General features: G+C 39.7%; 1 protein-coding gene across 1 annotated transcript in view; it reads left to right on the top strand.

The window, feature by feature from the left end:
• Positions 1-15,288, top strand: part of LOC106603305 (transmembrane protein FAM155B) — a 63,812-nt gene extending 48,524 nt beyond the window's left edge. The window contains exons 2-3 of the mRNA XM_014196819.2: positions 3,542-3,713; positions 12,169-15,288. Coding sequence (XP_014052294.1) covers positions 3,542-3,713; positions 12,169-12,479 — 483 coding nt within the window. The 3' untranslated portion in view covers positions 12,480-15,288. The remainder of the gene's footprint in view (positions 1-3,541; positions 3,714-12,168) is intronic.
• Positions 15,289-16,861: the final 1,573 nt, after the last annotated feature.

Raw genomic sequence — 16,861 nt, 5'->3', positions numbered from 1 at the left:
GACAGAAATGTACCACACTTACTCATACGATAAGTGCCATGGGATCTTTAGTGACAACAGAGAGTCAGGACACCCGTTTTAACGTCCCATCCAGAAGACGGCACGCTACACAGGGCAATGTCTCCAATCACTGCCCTGGGGCGTTGGGATATTTGTTTTAGAGCAGAGGAAAGAGTGCCTCCTACTAGCCGTCCAACACCACTTCCAGCAGCATCTAGTCTCCCATCTAGGGACCGACCAGTACCTACCCTTATCCTGTTGTGAATAAAGCAAAGACAGGTTGTAGTGTGTAGTGATGGGAGGCTGACCACATGATCAATAGAATGGCTGTGAAAAGCTCTGGCTCATCCTGCTGCCATGACAGCGGTAGCCCTTGGCTCCACAGCAGAGCGAGGTGAAGAAACTGCTGTGGTCCTCTGTCTACATCACTGCTGCCCTGTTTCCTGTGCCTCTGTCTGTGGAGGGCTGCTGCTGCTGCCTTGCTCATATTAACATCTATATTTATCTCTCTTACTTAATCAAACACAGGGCCTGGTGGAGAGCTTCCTGAGTAGGATGAAGATGTACCCTGGCTTTCCTTAAGCTACATTGTACTGTACTCACTGTAGTTCACTGGCCCTATACAGTGCTTGTCTTACAGTGATTTACAGTGTGCATTACCACAGTGGCTGACCCAGTAAATTTCACTATAGGGTTCCATGACTACAGCCCTGAATAAAATCAAGTTTATTGGTCGCGTTCAAATTTGCAGGTATTATAGCAGCTGCAGTGAAATGCTTGTGTTACTAGCTCCAACAGCGCAGTAGAGTGTCTTGTGTTACTAGCTCCAACAGTGAAGTAAAATGTCTTGTGTTACTAGCTCCAACAGTGCAGTAAAATGTCTTGTGTTACTAGCTCCAACAGTGCAGTAAAATGTCTTGTGTTACTAGCTCCAACAGTACAGTAGAATGTCTTGTGTTACTAGCTCCAACAGTACAGTAGAATGTCTTGTGTTACTAGCTCCAACAGTACAGTAGAATGTCTTGTGTTACTAGCTCCAACAGTACAGTAGAATGTCTTCTGTTACTAGCTCCAACAGTACAATAGAATATATTGTGTTACTAGCTCCAACAGACACTAGTGTCTTGTGTTACTAGCTCCAACAGTGCAGTAGAATGTCTTGTGTTACTAGCTCCAACAGTGCAGTGGAATGTCTTGTGTTACTAGCTCCAACAGTACAGTAGAATGTCTTGTGTTACTAGCTCCAACAGTGCAGTAGAATGTCTTGTGTTACAAGCTCCAACAGTGCAGTAGAATGTCTCACAAATACTCAATAATCAAAACAAGAAATCAAGAAATGACTGAACAAGTCCAAGTAACTATCCAGAGTAGATTGTATTAGTGAGCATGTGTCAGAAAGAACCCAGAATATAAATATGTGGTGTGTATAGACAGTATATCATTTGGAAAGAAAATGGTATGTACAGTAGTACAGTGCCTTGCAAAAGTATTCATCCCCCTTGGCGTTTTTCCTATTTTGTTGCATTACAACCTGTAATTTAAATGGATTTTATTTGGATTTCATGTAATCGACATACACAAAATAGTCCAAATTGGTGAAGTGAAATGAAAAATATAACATGTTTTAAAAAAAAAAAAAGGAAACGTGGTGCGTGCATATGTATTCACCCCTTTGCTATGAAGCCCCTAAATAAGATCTAGTGCAACCAATTACCTTCAGAAGTCACATAATTAGTTAAATACAGTCCACCTGTGTGCAATCTAAGTGTCACATGATCTGTCACATGATCTCAGTATATATATACACCTGTTCTGAAAGGCACCAGAGTGTGCAACACCACTAAGCAAGGGGCACCACCAAGCAACCGGCAAAATGAAGACCAAGGAGCTCTCCAAACAGGTCAGGACAAGTTGTGGAGAAGTACAGATCAGAGTTGGGTTATAAAAAAATATCAGAAACTTTGAACATCCCACGGAGCACCATTAAATCCATTATTAAAAAATGGAAAGAATATGGCACCACAACAAACCTGCCAAGAGAGCACCAGCCACCAAAACTCACAGACCAGGCAAGGAGGGAATTAATCAGAGAGGCAACAAAGAGAACAAGGAGTATCTGTCCATAGGACCACTTTAAGCTATACACTCGACGGAGCTGGACTTTACGGAAAAGTAGCCAGACAAAAGCCATTGCTAAAATACAAAATAAGCAAACACGTTTGGTATTTGCCAAAAGGCATGTGGGAGACTCCCCAAACATATGGAAGAAGGCACTCTGGTTCGATTAGACTAAAATGTAGCTTTTTGGCCATCAAGGAAAACACTATGTCTGGCGCAAATCCAACACCTCTCATCACCCCGAGAACAATATCCCCACAGTGAAGCATGGTGGTGGCAGCATCATGCTGTGGGGATGTTTTTCATCTGCAGGGACTGGGAAACTGATCAGAATTGAAGGAATGATGGATGGTGCTAAATACAGGGAAATTCTTGAGGGAAATCTGTTTCAGTTTTCCAGAGATTTGAGACTGGGATGTAGGTTCACCTTCCGGCAGGACAATGGCCCTAAGCATACTGCTAAAGCAACACTCGAGTGGTTTAAGGGGAAACATTTAAATGTCTTGGAATGGCCTAGTCAAAGCCCAGACCTCAATCCAATTGAGAATCTGTGTTATGACTTAAAGATTTCTGTACACCAGCGGAACCCATCCAACTTGAAGGAGCTGGAGCAGTTTGCCTTGAAGAATGGGCAAAAATCCCAGTGTCTAGATGTGCCAAGTTTATAGAGACATACCCCAAGAGACTTCCAGCTGTAATTGCTGCAAAAGGTGGCTCTACAAAGTATTGACTTTGGGGGGGGTGAATAGTTATGCACGCTCAAGTTCAATTTTTTGTCTTATTTCTTGTTTGTTTCACAATAAAAAATATTTTGCATCTTTAAAGTGGTAGGCATGTTGTGTAAATCAAATGATACAAACCCCCCAAAATTCCATGTTAATTCCAGTTTTTAAGGCAACAAAATAGGAAAAATGCCAAGGGGGGGTAATACTTCCGCAAGCCGCTGTAGGTATATTAGGGTGAGCTATCTCGAGAATAAAGTATATACATACGCACATACGGTGATTAAGCAACATTATATAAACAGAATATGAAGTGACCAGCATTCAATGACTCTATATACATGGGGCATTAATATCAAGGCGCAGGGCAGAGTCCTGGGCAGGTAGCCAACTACTGTAGTGATGGCTGTTCAACAGTCTGATGGCCTGGAGATGGCCTTGACAAAGTGTATACTGGGTTGGCTTTGTTTTGGCAAAGTTTTCTATCGCTGTAGTCAGCCCAATTTGTATCATCTGTCCCCTTATAGAGGATTCACTATAGCTACCCATTGCCACCTCAGCAGAAAATAGATGTTTGTTGTAGCTGCTGCCCTAATACTGTAGAAATGGTTTTAATGTCCATCAATTAGCCTCAATTACACTGCAATGACAAAAACCTGCTGTGTGTGAAAGCTGCCAGGCGCTGTGCTCTTCTCTTGCAGTCAGTCTACAAAGCCTGGTTATGCTCAGAATACTTCAACGCCACCCAGAGCCAGTGTCAACACAGGATTCCCTGCAAGCAATATTGTCTGGAGGTCCAGACCATGTGCCCCTTTGTGTTACCAGACAATGACGACTTGGTCTACGGAGGACTATCCAGTTTCATCTGTACAGGTACAGTATGATTGGTGCCTTGAGTGACATTTAGTCGTTTTTGTTGTTACCGTTTTTCTCTCAAGCTCATGTATTTTCACAGAAACTGTGGGTCGATTCCACACCAGGAAGACCTGAAAATATTTTGGATATCTCAGATTGTTATATAACTAGCTCCTTGTTCTATCTGTGCCCGTAGTTGACAGCAGCTGCCATTACTGCAGCAACGGAAAATCTGTTGTCCGGATCCTTTTGAGGCTCACTGCAATCTTCCTCTGTTTTTCAGAAATGCAATGAATCAAAATAAGACCACTCCTGGTCACTGACAGACTCCACTTTTCCCAGCGCATACTAACCATTTTTGACACCTCAAACAGGTCTCCCACATATGCATCCTTATTCAACAAACGCATCCCAACAAGAAGCGATTCATACACATATCCTCCACTACAATTTTAGAAAATGTACTTTTTGTTCCAGTTTTTGATTCTACTGTTGTCCATTCAGAACATTCGTCTACACCAATTTTTCTCACCAACTTTGCTTGATTCGAACTCATCATCCACTTCCGCCATCTTTCCCAAGCACACCCTACTATAGGCCTTTCTCTCGCATGAGGGGGGAGTCAAGTTATGGAGGACTTTCTGGGACTACTGTTTCTGTTTTTTCGCTGCTGTGGTAATGGCAGCTGCTGTCAACTACGGGCACAGATAGAACAAGGAGCTAGTTCTAAAAACAATTTGCTACGGGTGCATCAAAACGATTTATCCGGTAAAAAATAAATGTTAGTCTTTCTTCTAAATTAAGCTAGAGCCGCAAAAGCCGCAAAAAAACAAAGCATAGCTCATGCCTTTCAAGCAACTTTTTTCAAATCATCACTAGAGTCACATCATGCAATGTATTAAAAATCTAAACATATAGCCCAATGTTTGTAGAACAACTAAAGTTACATTAATAACTCTAAAGCATATAGGAGTACTTGCGTCCCACCTGGCCAACATCCGGTGAAATTGCAGAGCGCGAAATTCAAACTACAGAATTATAAATATTTAACTTTCATAAAATGACAAGTGTAATACATCAAAATAAAGCTTAACTTCTTGTTAATCCAGCCTCTGTGTCAGATTTCAGAAAGGCTTTACGGCGAAAGCACACCATGCGATTATCTGAGGACAAGCATGAAAAACATATTTCAACCAGGCAGGTGCGCCACGCAAGTCAGAAATAGCGATATAATAAATGCCTTACCTTTGATGATCTTCTTCTGTTGGCACTCCAAAAGGTCCCAGATACATCACAAATGGTCCTTTTGTTCGAGAATGTCCTTCTTTATATCCATAAAAACTCAGTTTAGCTGGCGCGCTTCAGTCAATAATTCACCCAGTTTCCCTCCATCAAAATGCATACAAAATGAATCCCAAACGTTACTAATAAACTTTTCCAAACAAGTCAAACAACGTTTATAATCAAACCTTAGGTACCCTAATACATAAATAAACGATAAAATTTAAGATGGAGAATCGTTATTGTCTTTACTCACAGACATACTCACAGACATAATTTTAACAGTTTTAGAAACTTTAGAGTGTTTTCTATCCAAATCTACCAATTATATGCATATCCTAGCTTCTGGGCCTGAGTAACAGGAAGTTTACTTTGGGCATGCTTTTCATCCGGACGTGAAAATACTGCCCCCTACCCAAGAGAGGTTAACCGCTGAACACAGAATTGCCCCATGTGCGCACTCCCTCAAATCATTTGGAGAAAATATCCTTTCTATTTTATTCAGCTTTGTTCAACTGTATTCTTCATACTATAAAATAATGCTGTGTAATTCTAAGCAAATCTTGTCTGCTAAATGAACTAGTGTAACCCAAAGCCATTTGGCATAGCCAGATCAGGACCTAACATAAGGACAACTCAGAGTATGCTATTCTGTTCTTCTGAAATAGACTACATTTTCTTCATATCATGCTTCTTTAGACCTGTCTAAAATAAATAATGGATTTATTGTGAAGGTGTAGGCTATATTTCATGGATTTATTATACTTTTTAAAATCTAGATGTTCCAAAGATCTGCATCAGTGGCTTGTACTGTAGGCTATGTTTGGAAGCCAGGAGATGCCAAATGTGTTTATATTAATTGTCGTTGCACGGAGGAGCAGCGCTCAATCACTTTTTTCAATTTGAGAATACACGGATCTGGTAAAAATATTTAGTTGAAATGTATTCGGATAAATTATCAATAAATTGTATTTAATTACCTCAAAAATTCCAAGAAAAACACAAGTTGGTCCAACTTCTTTAACATCATTTTGCGATCCTGGCGCTGTCCTTTCAGCACCACGAAGGGCGCCTAATAATCTAATAGTCATACTCATCACTTATTATTGTTATTACAAATAGAAGATTATCACTTCTCACAATGGTGCTCATTTAGTAAAGTTAGAACAAAGCGGAATCAATGTCTCACAAGATCACATAACTAACCATTTGCATTTTACATAACAGAACTGAATATAGTACCATAGCATAGTAGGCCTATAACGTTACTGTTAAATCAAAAACACTTCCTAATTTCTAATTACATTTTAGGATGGTTAGCTGGTTAGTAAAAACAAATGATAATGTGCTAAATCTCAACAGAGCTTTGATTGAAACAAAATACAAGAAAAGCTAATAGTTTGTTAACACCATCTGCTCTAATTTGATAACCAAACAGTAATTAAATAAGATCTACATGAATATTCCCATGGAAATGATTCAGATCAATCAAATGATTAGCATGGAGATGCAGTTTGGATGTTTCACCGGTAAAACGTGAAGAATGATGATGAAGAATGATGATGGCCTATTTTGAAATTAGGTAGCCTACTTTTTGAGTTATGATCAATGTTGTGAGCACCACCAACACAATGAATGTAAAAATGGATTCAAAGGGAACTCCCTCTGCTGGTGATTTGCAATACAAGGTTATAACATTTACAGAATTACAGGAAATGATTTACAGAAAAGACAGAAATGCCAGTGGTGGAGGTGTTTCTGTTTTATATTCAGAACCCCATTCCTGTAATGATTACAGAGGATCTCATGTTAAATACTATTGAAGTAATATGGCTACAGGTTAATCTGCCTCACCTAAACCCCATTCTTGTGGGAAGCTACTATAGACCACCAAGTGCTAACAGTCAGTATCTGGATAACATGTGTGAAATGCTTGATAATGTTTGTTATATCAACAGAGAGGTATATTTTCTGGGTGTTTTAATATTGACTGGCTTTCATCAAGCTGCCCACTCAAGAAAAATCTTCACTAGTACCTGCAACCTGGTTCAGGTTATCAGTCAACCTACCAGAGTAGTTACAAACAGCACAGGAATGAAATCATTAACATGTACTGATCACATCTTTACTCATGCTTGAAAGCGGTATCCAGATGCAGTGACCACAATATAATAGCCATATCTAGGAAAACCAAAGTTCCAAAGCCTGTGCCTAATATAGTGTATAAGAGGTCATACAATACGTTTTGTAGTGATTCCTATGTTGTTCATGTAAAGAATATCTGTTGGTCCGTGGTATGTAATGAGGAGCAACCAGACGTTGCACTTGACACATTTATGAAATTGCTCATCCTAGTTACTAATAAGTATGCACCTGTAACAGTGTAGGTTCCGTCCCTCTCTTCGCCCCAGCCTGGGACCCTTGCACACATCAACAACTGACACCCACGAAGCATCGTTACCCATCGCGCCACGGCCCTTGCAACACAAGGGGAAACCCTACTTCAAGTCTCAGAGCGAGTGACGTCACTGATTGAAATGCTATTAGCGCGCACCACCGCTAACTAACTAGCCATTTCACATCGGTTACACTCACCCCCCCTTTGACCTCCTCCTTTTCCGCAGCAACCAATGATCCGGGTCAACAGCATCAATGTAACAGTGTAGGTTCCGTCCCTCTCTTCGCCCTAACCTGGGCTCGAACCAGGGACCCTTGCACACATCAACAACTGACACCCACGAAGCATCGTTACCCATCGCGCCACAAAAGCCCCTTGCAACGCAAGGGGAAACCCTACTTCAAGTCTCAGAGCGAGTGACGTCACTGATTGAAATGCTATTAGCGCGCACCACCACTAACTAACTAGCCATTTCACATCGGTTACACACCCATTAAGAAAATTACTGTAAAAACTGTTCAATCCCCATGGATTGATGAGGAATTGAAAAATTGTATGGTTGAGAGGGATGAGGCATGCCTAATAAAAAAAATATTAGGAATGCCTAATAAGTCTGGCTGCACAACCGATTATTAAATGTACTGCAAATTGAGAAATCATGTGACTAAACTGAATAAAAAGAATAAGAAACTACAGTATCAAACAAAGATAAATGACATAACGAATTATAGTAAAAAGCTTTGGAGCACCTTCAATGAAATTTGGGGAAGTAAGGCAAACTCAGCTCCATCATTCATTGAATCAGATGGCTTATTCATTACAAAACGGACTGATATTGCCAACTACTTTAATTATTTTTTTCATTGGCAAGATTAGCAAACTTAGGCATGACATGCCAGCAACAAACGCTGACACTACACATCCAAGTATTTCTGACCAAATTATGAAACACAAGAATTGTAATTTTGAATTCCGTATTGTTGAGTATAGAAGAGGTGAAAAAATGATTGTTGTCTATCAACAATGACAAGCCACCGGAGTCTGACATCTTGGATGGAAAATGACTGAGGATAATAGCGGACGATATTGCCACATCTTCAATTTAAGCCTACTAGAAAGTGTGTGCCCTCAAATCTGGAGGGAAGTAAAAGTCATTCCGCTACCTAAGAATAGTAAAGCGCCCTTTACTGGCTCAAATAGCAGACCAATCAGCCTGTTACCAACCCTTAGTAAAGTTTTGGAAAAAATAGTGTTTGACCAAGTACAATGCTATTTTACAGTAAACAAATTGACAACAGACTTTCAGCACGCTTATAGGGAAGGACATTCAACAAGCACAGCACTTACACAAATGACTGATGATTGGCTGAGAGAAATTGATAATAAAAAGATTGTGGGGGCTGTTTGTTCAACTTCAGTGCGGCTTTTGCATTATCGATCATAGTCTGCTGGTGGAAAAACATGTGTTACAGCTTTACACCACCAATATATTGTAAATAAAGAGTTACCTGTCTAACAGGACACAGAGGGTGTTCTTTAATGGAAGCCTCTCCAACATAATCCAGGTAGTGATGGTTGCTGATAATGGGCCTCCGTATGCCAATGTAGATATTCCATGAAAAATCAGCTGTTTCCTGCTACAATAGTCATTTACAACATTAACAATGTCTCCACTGTATTTCTGATCAATTTGATGTTATTTTAATGGACAAAAAAATAGCTTTTTGTTCAAAAACAAGGACATTTCTAAGTGACCCCAAACTTTTGAACGGTAGTGTATCAAATCAAAGTTTATTTGTCACGTGCGCCGAATACAACAGGTGTAGACTTTACAGTGAAATTCTTACTTACAGGCTCTAACCAATAGTGCAAAAAAGGTATTAGGTGAACAATAGGTAAGTAAAGAAATAAAACAACCGTAAAAAGACAGTGAAAAATAACAGTAGCGAGGCTATAAAAGTAGCAAGGCTACATACAGACACCGGTTAGTCAGGCTGATTGAGGTAGTATGTACATGTAGATATGGTTAAAGTATGGGTAATGTCTTCAAAAATATTGTATTCCAAATGAAAAATAAGCCAAATCCTTTTGAGATATTCATATTAATATTTTTAATGTTTAATAAATTAATGTGAAAAATTCTATTACAGAATCTAGACCGACTCCATAGTTTAGAAAACAAGATGTTGTCTGTATGTGTCACGCCCTGACCAGGTGAACTCGGGTATATTGGGTCAGGGTGTGTCATGTTAGGTATTTTTCATTGGTTTGTGTTTGGTTTACGTTTTAGCCTTGTGTAGGCTCTAGGTGGGTTATTTCTATGTTGAGTTCTGTCGATTCCCAATCAGAGACAGCTGTCGCTAATTGTCTCTGATTGGGATCACATTTAAGTTGCTGTTTTCCCCACGCTGTTTGTGGGGTGTTGTCTCTTTGTTTGAGCACGTAACGTATCTGCATTTTTCTTGATTTTTGTGTACATGTTTAATTCCAGTGTGTTGAATAAACATGTGTTCGCTCCCAGCTGCGTTTTGGTCCGCTTCCTCGTCACCAGGCGACGAACGTTACAGTATGATGTACGGATCGTAGTACACACCTTCAATTTTTCTACATTTTGTTGTGATACAGCCAGAATTTTAAATGTAGTAATCAAGATTTTTTGTCACTGGGCGCAACACAATAACCCATAATGTCGAAGTGGAATTATGTTTTTCAAAATGTTTACTAATTAAAAAGCTGAAATGTCTTGAGTCGATAAGTATTCAACTCCTTTGTTATGGCAAGCCTATGCAAGTTCCGAAATACAAAAGTCACATAATAAGTTGCATGGACTCACTCTGTGTGCAGTAATAGTGTTTAACATTATTTTTGCATGACTACCCTCCTCTCTGTACCACACACATACAATTATCTGTAAGGTCCCTTAGTCGGGCAGTGAATTTAAAATATAGATTCAACCACTAAGACCAGGGAGGTTTTTCAATGGCTCGCAAAGAAGGGCACCTATTGATAGATGTTTTTTTTTAAGCAGATATTGAATATCCCTTTGAGCATAGTGAAGTTATTCATTACACTTTTGATGGTGTATCAATACGCCGAGTCCCTACAAAGATACAGATGTCCTTCCTAACTCAGTTGACAGAGAGGAAGGATACTGCTCAGGGATTTTACCATAAGACCAATGAGTTAATGGCTGTGATAGTAGAAAACTGAGGATGGATCAACAACATTGTAGTTACTCCACAATACTAACCTAATTGACAGAGTGAAAGAAGAAAACCAGTACAGAATAACAAATATTCCAAACATGCATTCTGTTTGCAATAGGCACTAAAGTAAAACTGAAAAAAATGTGGAAAAGAAATTAACTTTTCGTCCTCAATACAAGGTGTTATGTTTGGGGCAAATTCAATTCAACACATTACTGAGTACCACTCTCCATATTTTCCAGCATAGAGGTGGCTGCATCATATTATGGGCATGCTTGTAATCATTAAGAACTGGGGAGTTTTTCAGGATAGATGTAACGGTTGTCTTCGTGAAGAGAGGACCAAGGCGCAGCGGGTTGCGTGCTCAACATTATAATTTATTAAATGTGAACACCAAAAAAACAATAAACAAAGACACAACGACAAGAAACAGTTTTGCAGGCTACACCAACGCAATGCAAAAACAACTACCCACAATTAACAAACAAAAGCACATCCCTATATATAGGTCTCTCAATCAAAGGCAACTACAAACACCTGCCTTCAATTAAGAGTCCAACACCCAATTACCTAACATAGAAATTACTAAACTAGAAAGAACATAGAAATACAAAAACATAGAACATAACCCAAAACCCGGAAATAATAAATCAAACACCCTTCTAAACAAACCACCACCCCGAACCACATAAAACAAATACCCTCTGCCACGTCCTGACCAAACTACAATCACAAATAACCCCTATACTGGTCAGGACGTGACAATAGAAAAGAAATGGAATGGAGCACATGCAAAATCCCAGAGGAAAACCTGGTTCAGTCTGCTTTCCACCAGACACTGGTATATGAATTTACCTTTCAGCAGGACAATAACGTAAAACACAAGTTGCTTACCAAGAAGGCAGTGAATGTTCCTGAGTGGCCATGTTACAGTTTTTACTTAAATCTACATGACAATCTATGGCAAGACATGAAAAGGGTTTTCTAGCAATGGTCAACAACCAATTTGACAGAGCTTGAAGAATTTTGAAAAAAATAATGGACAAATGTTGCACAGTCCAGGTGTGGAAAGCTTTTAGCCAGAAAGACTCACTGCTGTAACCGCTGCTTCTACAAAGTATTGACTCAAGGGAGTGAATATTTATGTAAATGTCATATTTCTGTATTTCATTTTCAAAAAATGTGCAACAATTTCCAAAAATAAATATTCACTTTGTATTGTTTGTAGATTGGTAAAAAAAAAATGTTTTATTTAATCAGTTTTTAATTCAGGCTGTTAATAAACAACAAAATGTGGAATAAGTCAAGGAGTATGAATACTTTCTGAAGGCACTGTATAGGTCTAGAAAGGGCCTATAATGGCCACTTTCATCATTACTTTCCAAAAAATGTTCATACAAATGTGAAAAGCAGGTCAAACATCATTCCTTCCAGTGAAGTTTCTATGTGAGAATTGCCAGAACATTCTGAGATACCAAAAATATTTTCGGGCTTTCCTGGGGTGGAATCGCCTGGTATCTTGTTGTTTGTTGTCATCTGATAAACTAATCTAGAGCTGAATTATGTTTCTTCTCTGTGTGTGATGCAGGGCTACTAGAAAACCATTTAACCAATGCAGACCCAGAGTGTTGTGATGTCAGATGGAGTGGCTGTGACCCCTCTGTGGGGGCGGCGTGCGCCCTGACACAGCTTCCAGGGTCGTCGTCATGGCAGCGGCGCAGCTCCCCTCCCGTGTCAGCTGCATCGCGGCTGTGCAGCAGCAGACTAAGACTGTGTGTTCTGGTCCTCATCCTGCTGCACACTGTCGTCTCCTTCTCCACTGTCCAGAGCAGTGGCGCTGTGGGCCTGGAGACCATGGTACCCCTACCCCTGGAGGAGAGCTCTGCCCGAGAGGAGTGACTGATTATGAACAAGAGTTTCTACTGTTCCCTGCCTCCAGTCTACAGAGACCCCTTCCTTCACAGTACCTGAGGAGTGAGGCGTTTATAACCCTCTCTCTCCATCCAGTCCCCTCCACAGGACATCAGGAATGAGGAGGTTATACACCGCTCCAGGGCAGGCTACAGGTCGGTATACCTCCTCACCCTCCACCACACTGGAGGAGTGGAGAAGCACGGGCCCTCCCCTACCTCGACACAGAGAGGTATGGAGGTGGATGAGGTTTCGAAACTGAGAACCAGACATGTCTCACATGTAAGGAGGACATGAAAGGGCATAGGGAAAGAGAGGCGGGTCTCCTATCATGCCAGGGCCCAGAGGAAGGGTCGATTTTATAACTGAAAGCTGTATGCTGTTTCTGAGAAGGGTTTGGGTACAAATGGCCTTTTTTAAGTTTTATCACTATATTTAATGAGTTGAGTGATGGTTTTGGGGATTTATGTATGAGGTTGGGTGTTGAGTTTATGTGAACTGCACAGTGGGGAAAAGTATGAGTTGTCGGCTCATATGCTATTTTTTTTTTATCTGGTGTGTGTGTGTGTGTGTGTGTGTGTGTGTGTGTGTGTGTGTGTGTGTGTGTGTGTGTGTGTGTGTGTGTGTGTGTGTGTGAATACAGTGAAGAAGTCAGCAATATAATATATATGACCCAACACAAATCAGATGACCATTACATCTTCCAAGCTAACAGAATACGCACAACAAATACTTTGTTTGGCTCAGAGTAAATATTATTCTTATTCTCAGTACCACTACCCTCATTATCATACACCAAGTAGAATCAGTTCATGCAAGTATTGGATTACAGATCCTAATCAAAGGTAAACCATGTTGTTTTTGATAGATGTCAGAAGTACACTACTAATGCTGTGGAGGAACATGTGTTTATGCAAAGCTGATTGAAACGAGTTGAAACCCCCACTGGGTCTCTAATCGCTTACAGAAGGCACATGATTGTGCCATGGAAGACTGTCTGTATTATAACTACACCAATCATTTCTTACTCATAAAACAGACAATTTACCACATATTACACATAACAAAGACCCAGAGTGATAATTGGAGCAGAATGTTATCATGGCTGAATGTTTAAGAAATGTTCAAGATGTGAATGCATCGCGTCATCAAAAAACTGTAGAGATTGAAGGTGTGTGTCTATGCCCTCAATGTCTTCTTGTGTGTTCATTACATTCATGGTGAAATACAGTGATTGCAGTATTTGGAAAGAACCAAAACTTTATAAATATACTTCTAAATATTAGAGATATAGAAAAAGATCCACCTTGATTTATTCATAGGCAATCTGTTGGAAAAAAAGTGGTTTTGTTATTTGTAAAGACAAGCTAGAGCATGATTATATAAATGGTTCTCATATGTTTCTGATTTCTTGGATTGAATATTTCTGACCTCTCTTTTCCTGGCATAATTTGTGTATTATTCTTACAAATAGTTGGTTAAATTTGGGCTTGTATTTGGGAAGCTGAAATAAAATAACTGTCTTCCAATGTGACAAATTGATTCACAAATAGGAATTGTGAATAATTTTTTATCTTACAAAGTATTCCTGGGTTCACCTCCCAAACAGATACCGTATGTGACCTTGGTCTACCAGAATACAGGCATATTGTTTATGTCCTAACAAAACTATCTCAACTATTTTACTATTGAAAAATTATATCATAGCACAGGTTTTTACAGAGTATAGTATACAGTATGTATATGAATTTAACTTGGATTTGAATATCTGAGCATTTTAGTAATATAAACAAATCAGAGATCTATGAGATTCAGATTATTTATTTATCTAAAATAAAATATATTATAAACTTGGTGGTTCGAGCCCTGAATGCTGATTGGTTGAAAGCCGTGGTATATCAGATTGTATACCACAATATGCCCCCAAAAATATTTGTACCGTTCTAATTACGTTGGTAACCAGTTTATAATAGCAATAAGGCAACTCTGGTGTTTGTGATACATGGCCAATATACCACGGCTAACGGCTTTATCCAGGCCCTAAGAACAGCCCTTAGCCGTGGTATATTGGCTATATACCACACCCCCTCGTGCCTTATTGCTTAATTATATCACTGTAGCCTTTAATGCCCACAATGAATTAGTAAGAACTAATCTCATGTCAGTCAGATGAACTGCTAGTTTCTTTAGTTTCTTTTGCTAAAAGTGCAATATTTAGTTTTCGACAGGCTGTGTTGTTTCATTTAATATCTAACGAACATTGTCAGCATGCTGATTATAAACTGGTTTAAGATGCCAAACACTGTAAAAGAGACAACCATGTTGATAACTGCAACTTGAGATTGGAAATCTTGCCTGCCTTATATGACTAACGTGTGTAACATTGTATGGTCTCTCCATTTCCAAAAAGGTCACTTGTACCCTTCTCTCTCCTATGTCAGTCATGGCTGTTGCTTATCCGTTAGAATGTAAAGGAATGGTACCTCAATCAGAGAAGGGAAAAGGGGTATAAATCTACACTGGTGTCCTAACCCTGTATGCTGTGAGGGGACTACTTCTTATGCCATTTTTTACACTGTGCTTTAATGTTTAGAACTTTTTGCACTAGTTCTAATAACTTTGTTTTCCTGAGATTTGTTTTAAAACTGTACTTACTAATTCCGTTCTAAAACAAGTATTATCCCATATCTGTGTTTCTAGTTGTATATGTAATCTGTTTTCTGTTTCTATTGTACTTTGGGCGAAGCAGTGCCTGCTCACTGTTAAAGCCCAATAAAGTAATACAATCGTTCATTAACAGACTCTCTTTTTGTGAGGGGTTAAATAAAAGATTTAGCTGTTTGTCATTTTACAATCTTATACATCCCGAATGTCTTTTCAGTTAGACACATTTTAAAATGAAGGTTAGCACTACCCTTGTAATCATGCCTCGAAATATATCAGTTGGTAGGTCACATACAGTGGCTTGCGAAAGTATTCCCCTGGGCATTTTTCCTATTTTGTTGCCTTAACACCTGGAATTAAAATGGAGTATTTGTATCATTTGATTTACACCACATGCCTACCATTTTGAAGATGCAAAATATTTTTTATTGTGAAACAAACAAGAAATAACACAAAAAAAACACTTTTTGCAGCAATTACAGCTGCATGTCTTTTGGGGTATGTCTTTATAAGCTTGGCACATCTAGCCACTGGGATTTTTGCCCATTCTTCTATGCAAAACTGCTCCAGCTCCTTCAAGTTGGATGGGTTCCGCTGGTGTACAGCAATCTTTAAGTCATAACACAGATTCTCAATTGGATTGAGGTCTGGGCTTTGACTAGGCCATTCCAAGACATTTAAATGTTTCCCCTCAAACCACTCGAGTGTTGCTTTAGCAGTATGCTTAGGGTCATTGTCCTGCTGGAAGGTGAACCTCCGTCCCAGTCTCAAATCTCTGGAAGACTGAAACAGGTTTCCCTCAAGATTTTCCCTGTATTTAGCGCCATCCATCATTCCTTCAATTCTGACCAGTTTCCCAGTCCCTGCAGATGAAAAACATCCCCACAGCTTGATGCTGCCACCATCATGTTTCACTGTGGGGATGTTCATCGGGGTGATGAGAGGTATCGGGTTTGCACCAGACATAGTGTTTTCCTTGATGTCCAAAAAGCTACATTTTTGTCTCATCTGACCAGAGTACCTTCTTCCATATGTTTGGGGAGTCTCCCACATGCCTTTTGGCAAACACCAAACATGTTTGCTTATTTTTTTCTTTAAGCAATGGCATTTTTCTGTCCACTCTCCTGTAACGCCCAGCTCTGTGGAGTGTAGGGCTTAAAGGGGTCCTATGGACAGATACTCCAATCACCGCTGTGGAGCTTTGCAGCTCCTTCAGGGTTATCTTTGGTCTCTTTGTTGCCTCTCTGATTAATGCCCTCCTTGCCTGGTCCGTGAGTTTTGGTGGGCTGCCCTCTCTTGGCAGGTTTGTTGTGGTGCCATATTCTTTCATTTTTTAATAATGGATTTAATGGTGCTCCGTGGAATGTTCAACGTTTCGGATATTTTTTTATAACCCAACCCTGATCTGTACTTCTCCACAACTTTGTCCCTGACCTGTTTGGAGAGCTCCTTGGTCTTCATGGTGCCCCTTGCTTAGTGGTGTTGCAGACTCTGGGGCCTTTCAGAACAGGTGTATATATCTTGAGATAATGTGACAGATCATGTAACACTTAGATTGCACACAGGTGGACTTTATTTAACTAATTATGTGACTTCTGAAGGTAATTGGTTGCACCAGATCTTATTTAGGGGCTTCATAGCAAAAGGGGTGAATACATGTGCACGCACCACTTTTCCATTTTGTTTTATATTTATTTTTTTAACAA

The sequence above is a fragment of the Salmo salar genome, chromosome ssa04 (genome assembly GCF_905237065.1).
Source record: "Salmo salar chromosome ssa04, Ssal_v3.1, whole genome shotgun sequence".
Lineage (NCBI taxonomy): Eukaryota > Metazoa > Chordata > Actinopteri > Salmoniformes > Salmonidae > Salmo > Salmo salar.
The sequence above is the reverse complement of the archived record's forward strand: the minus strand, read 5'-3'. Positions and strand labels throughout refer to the sequence as shown.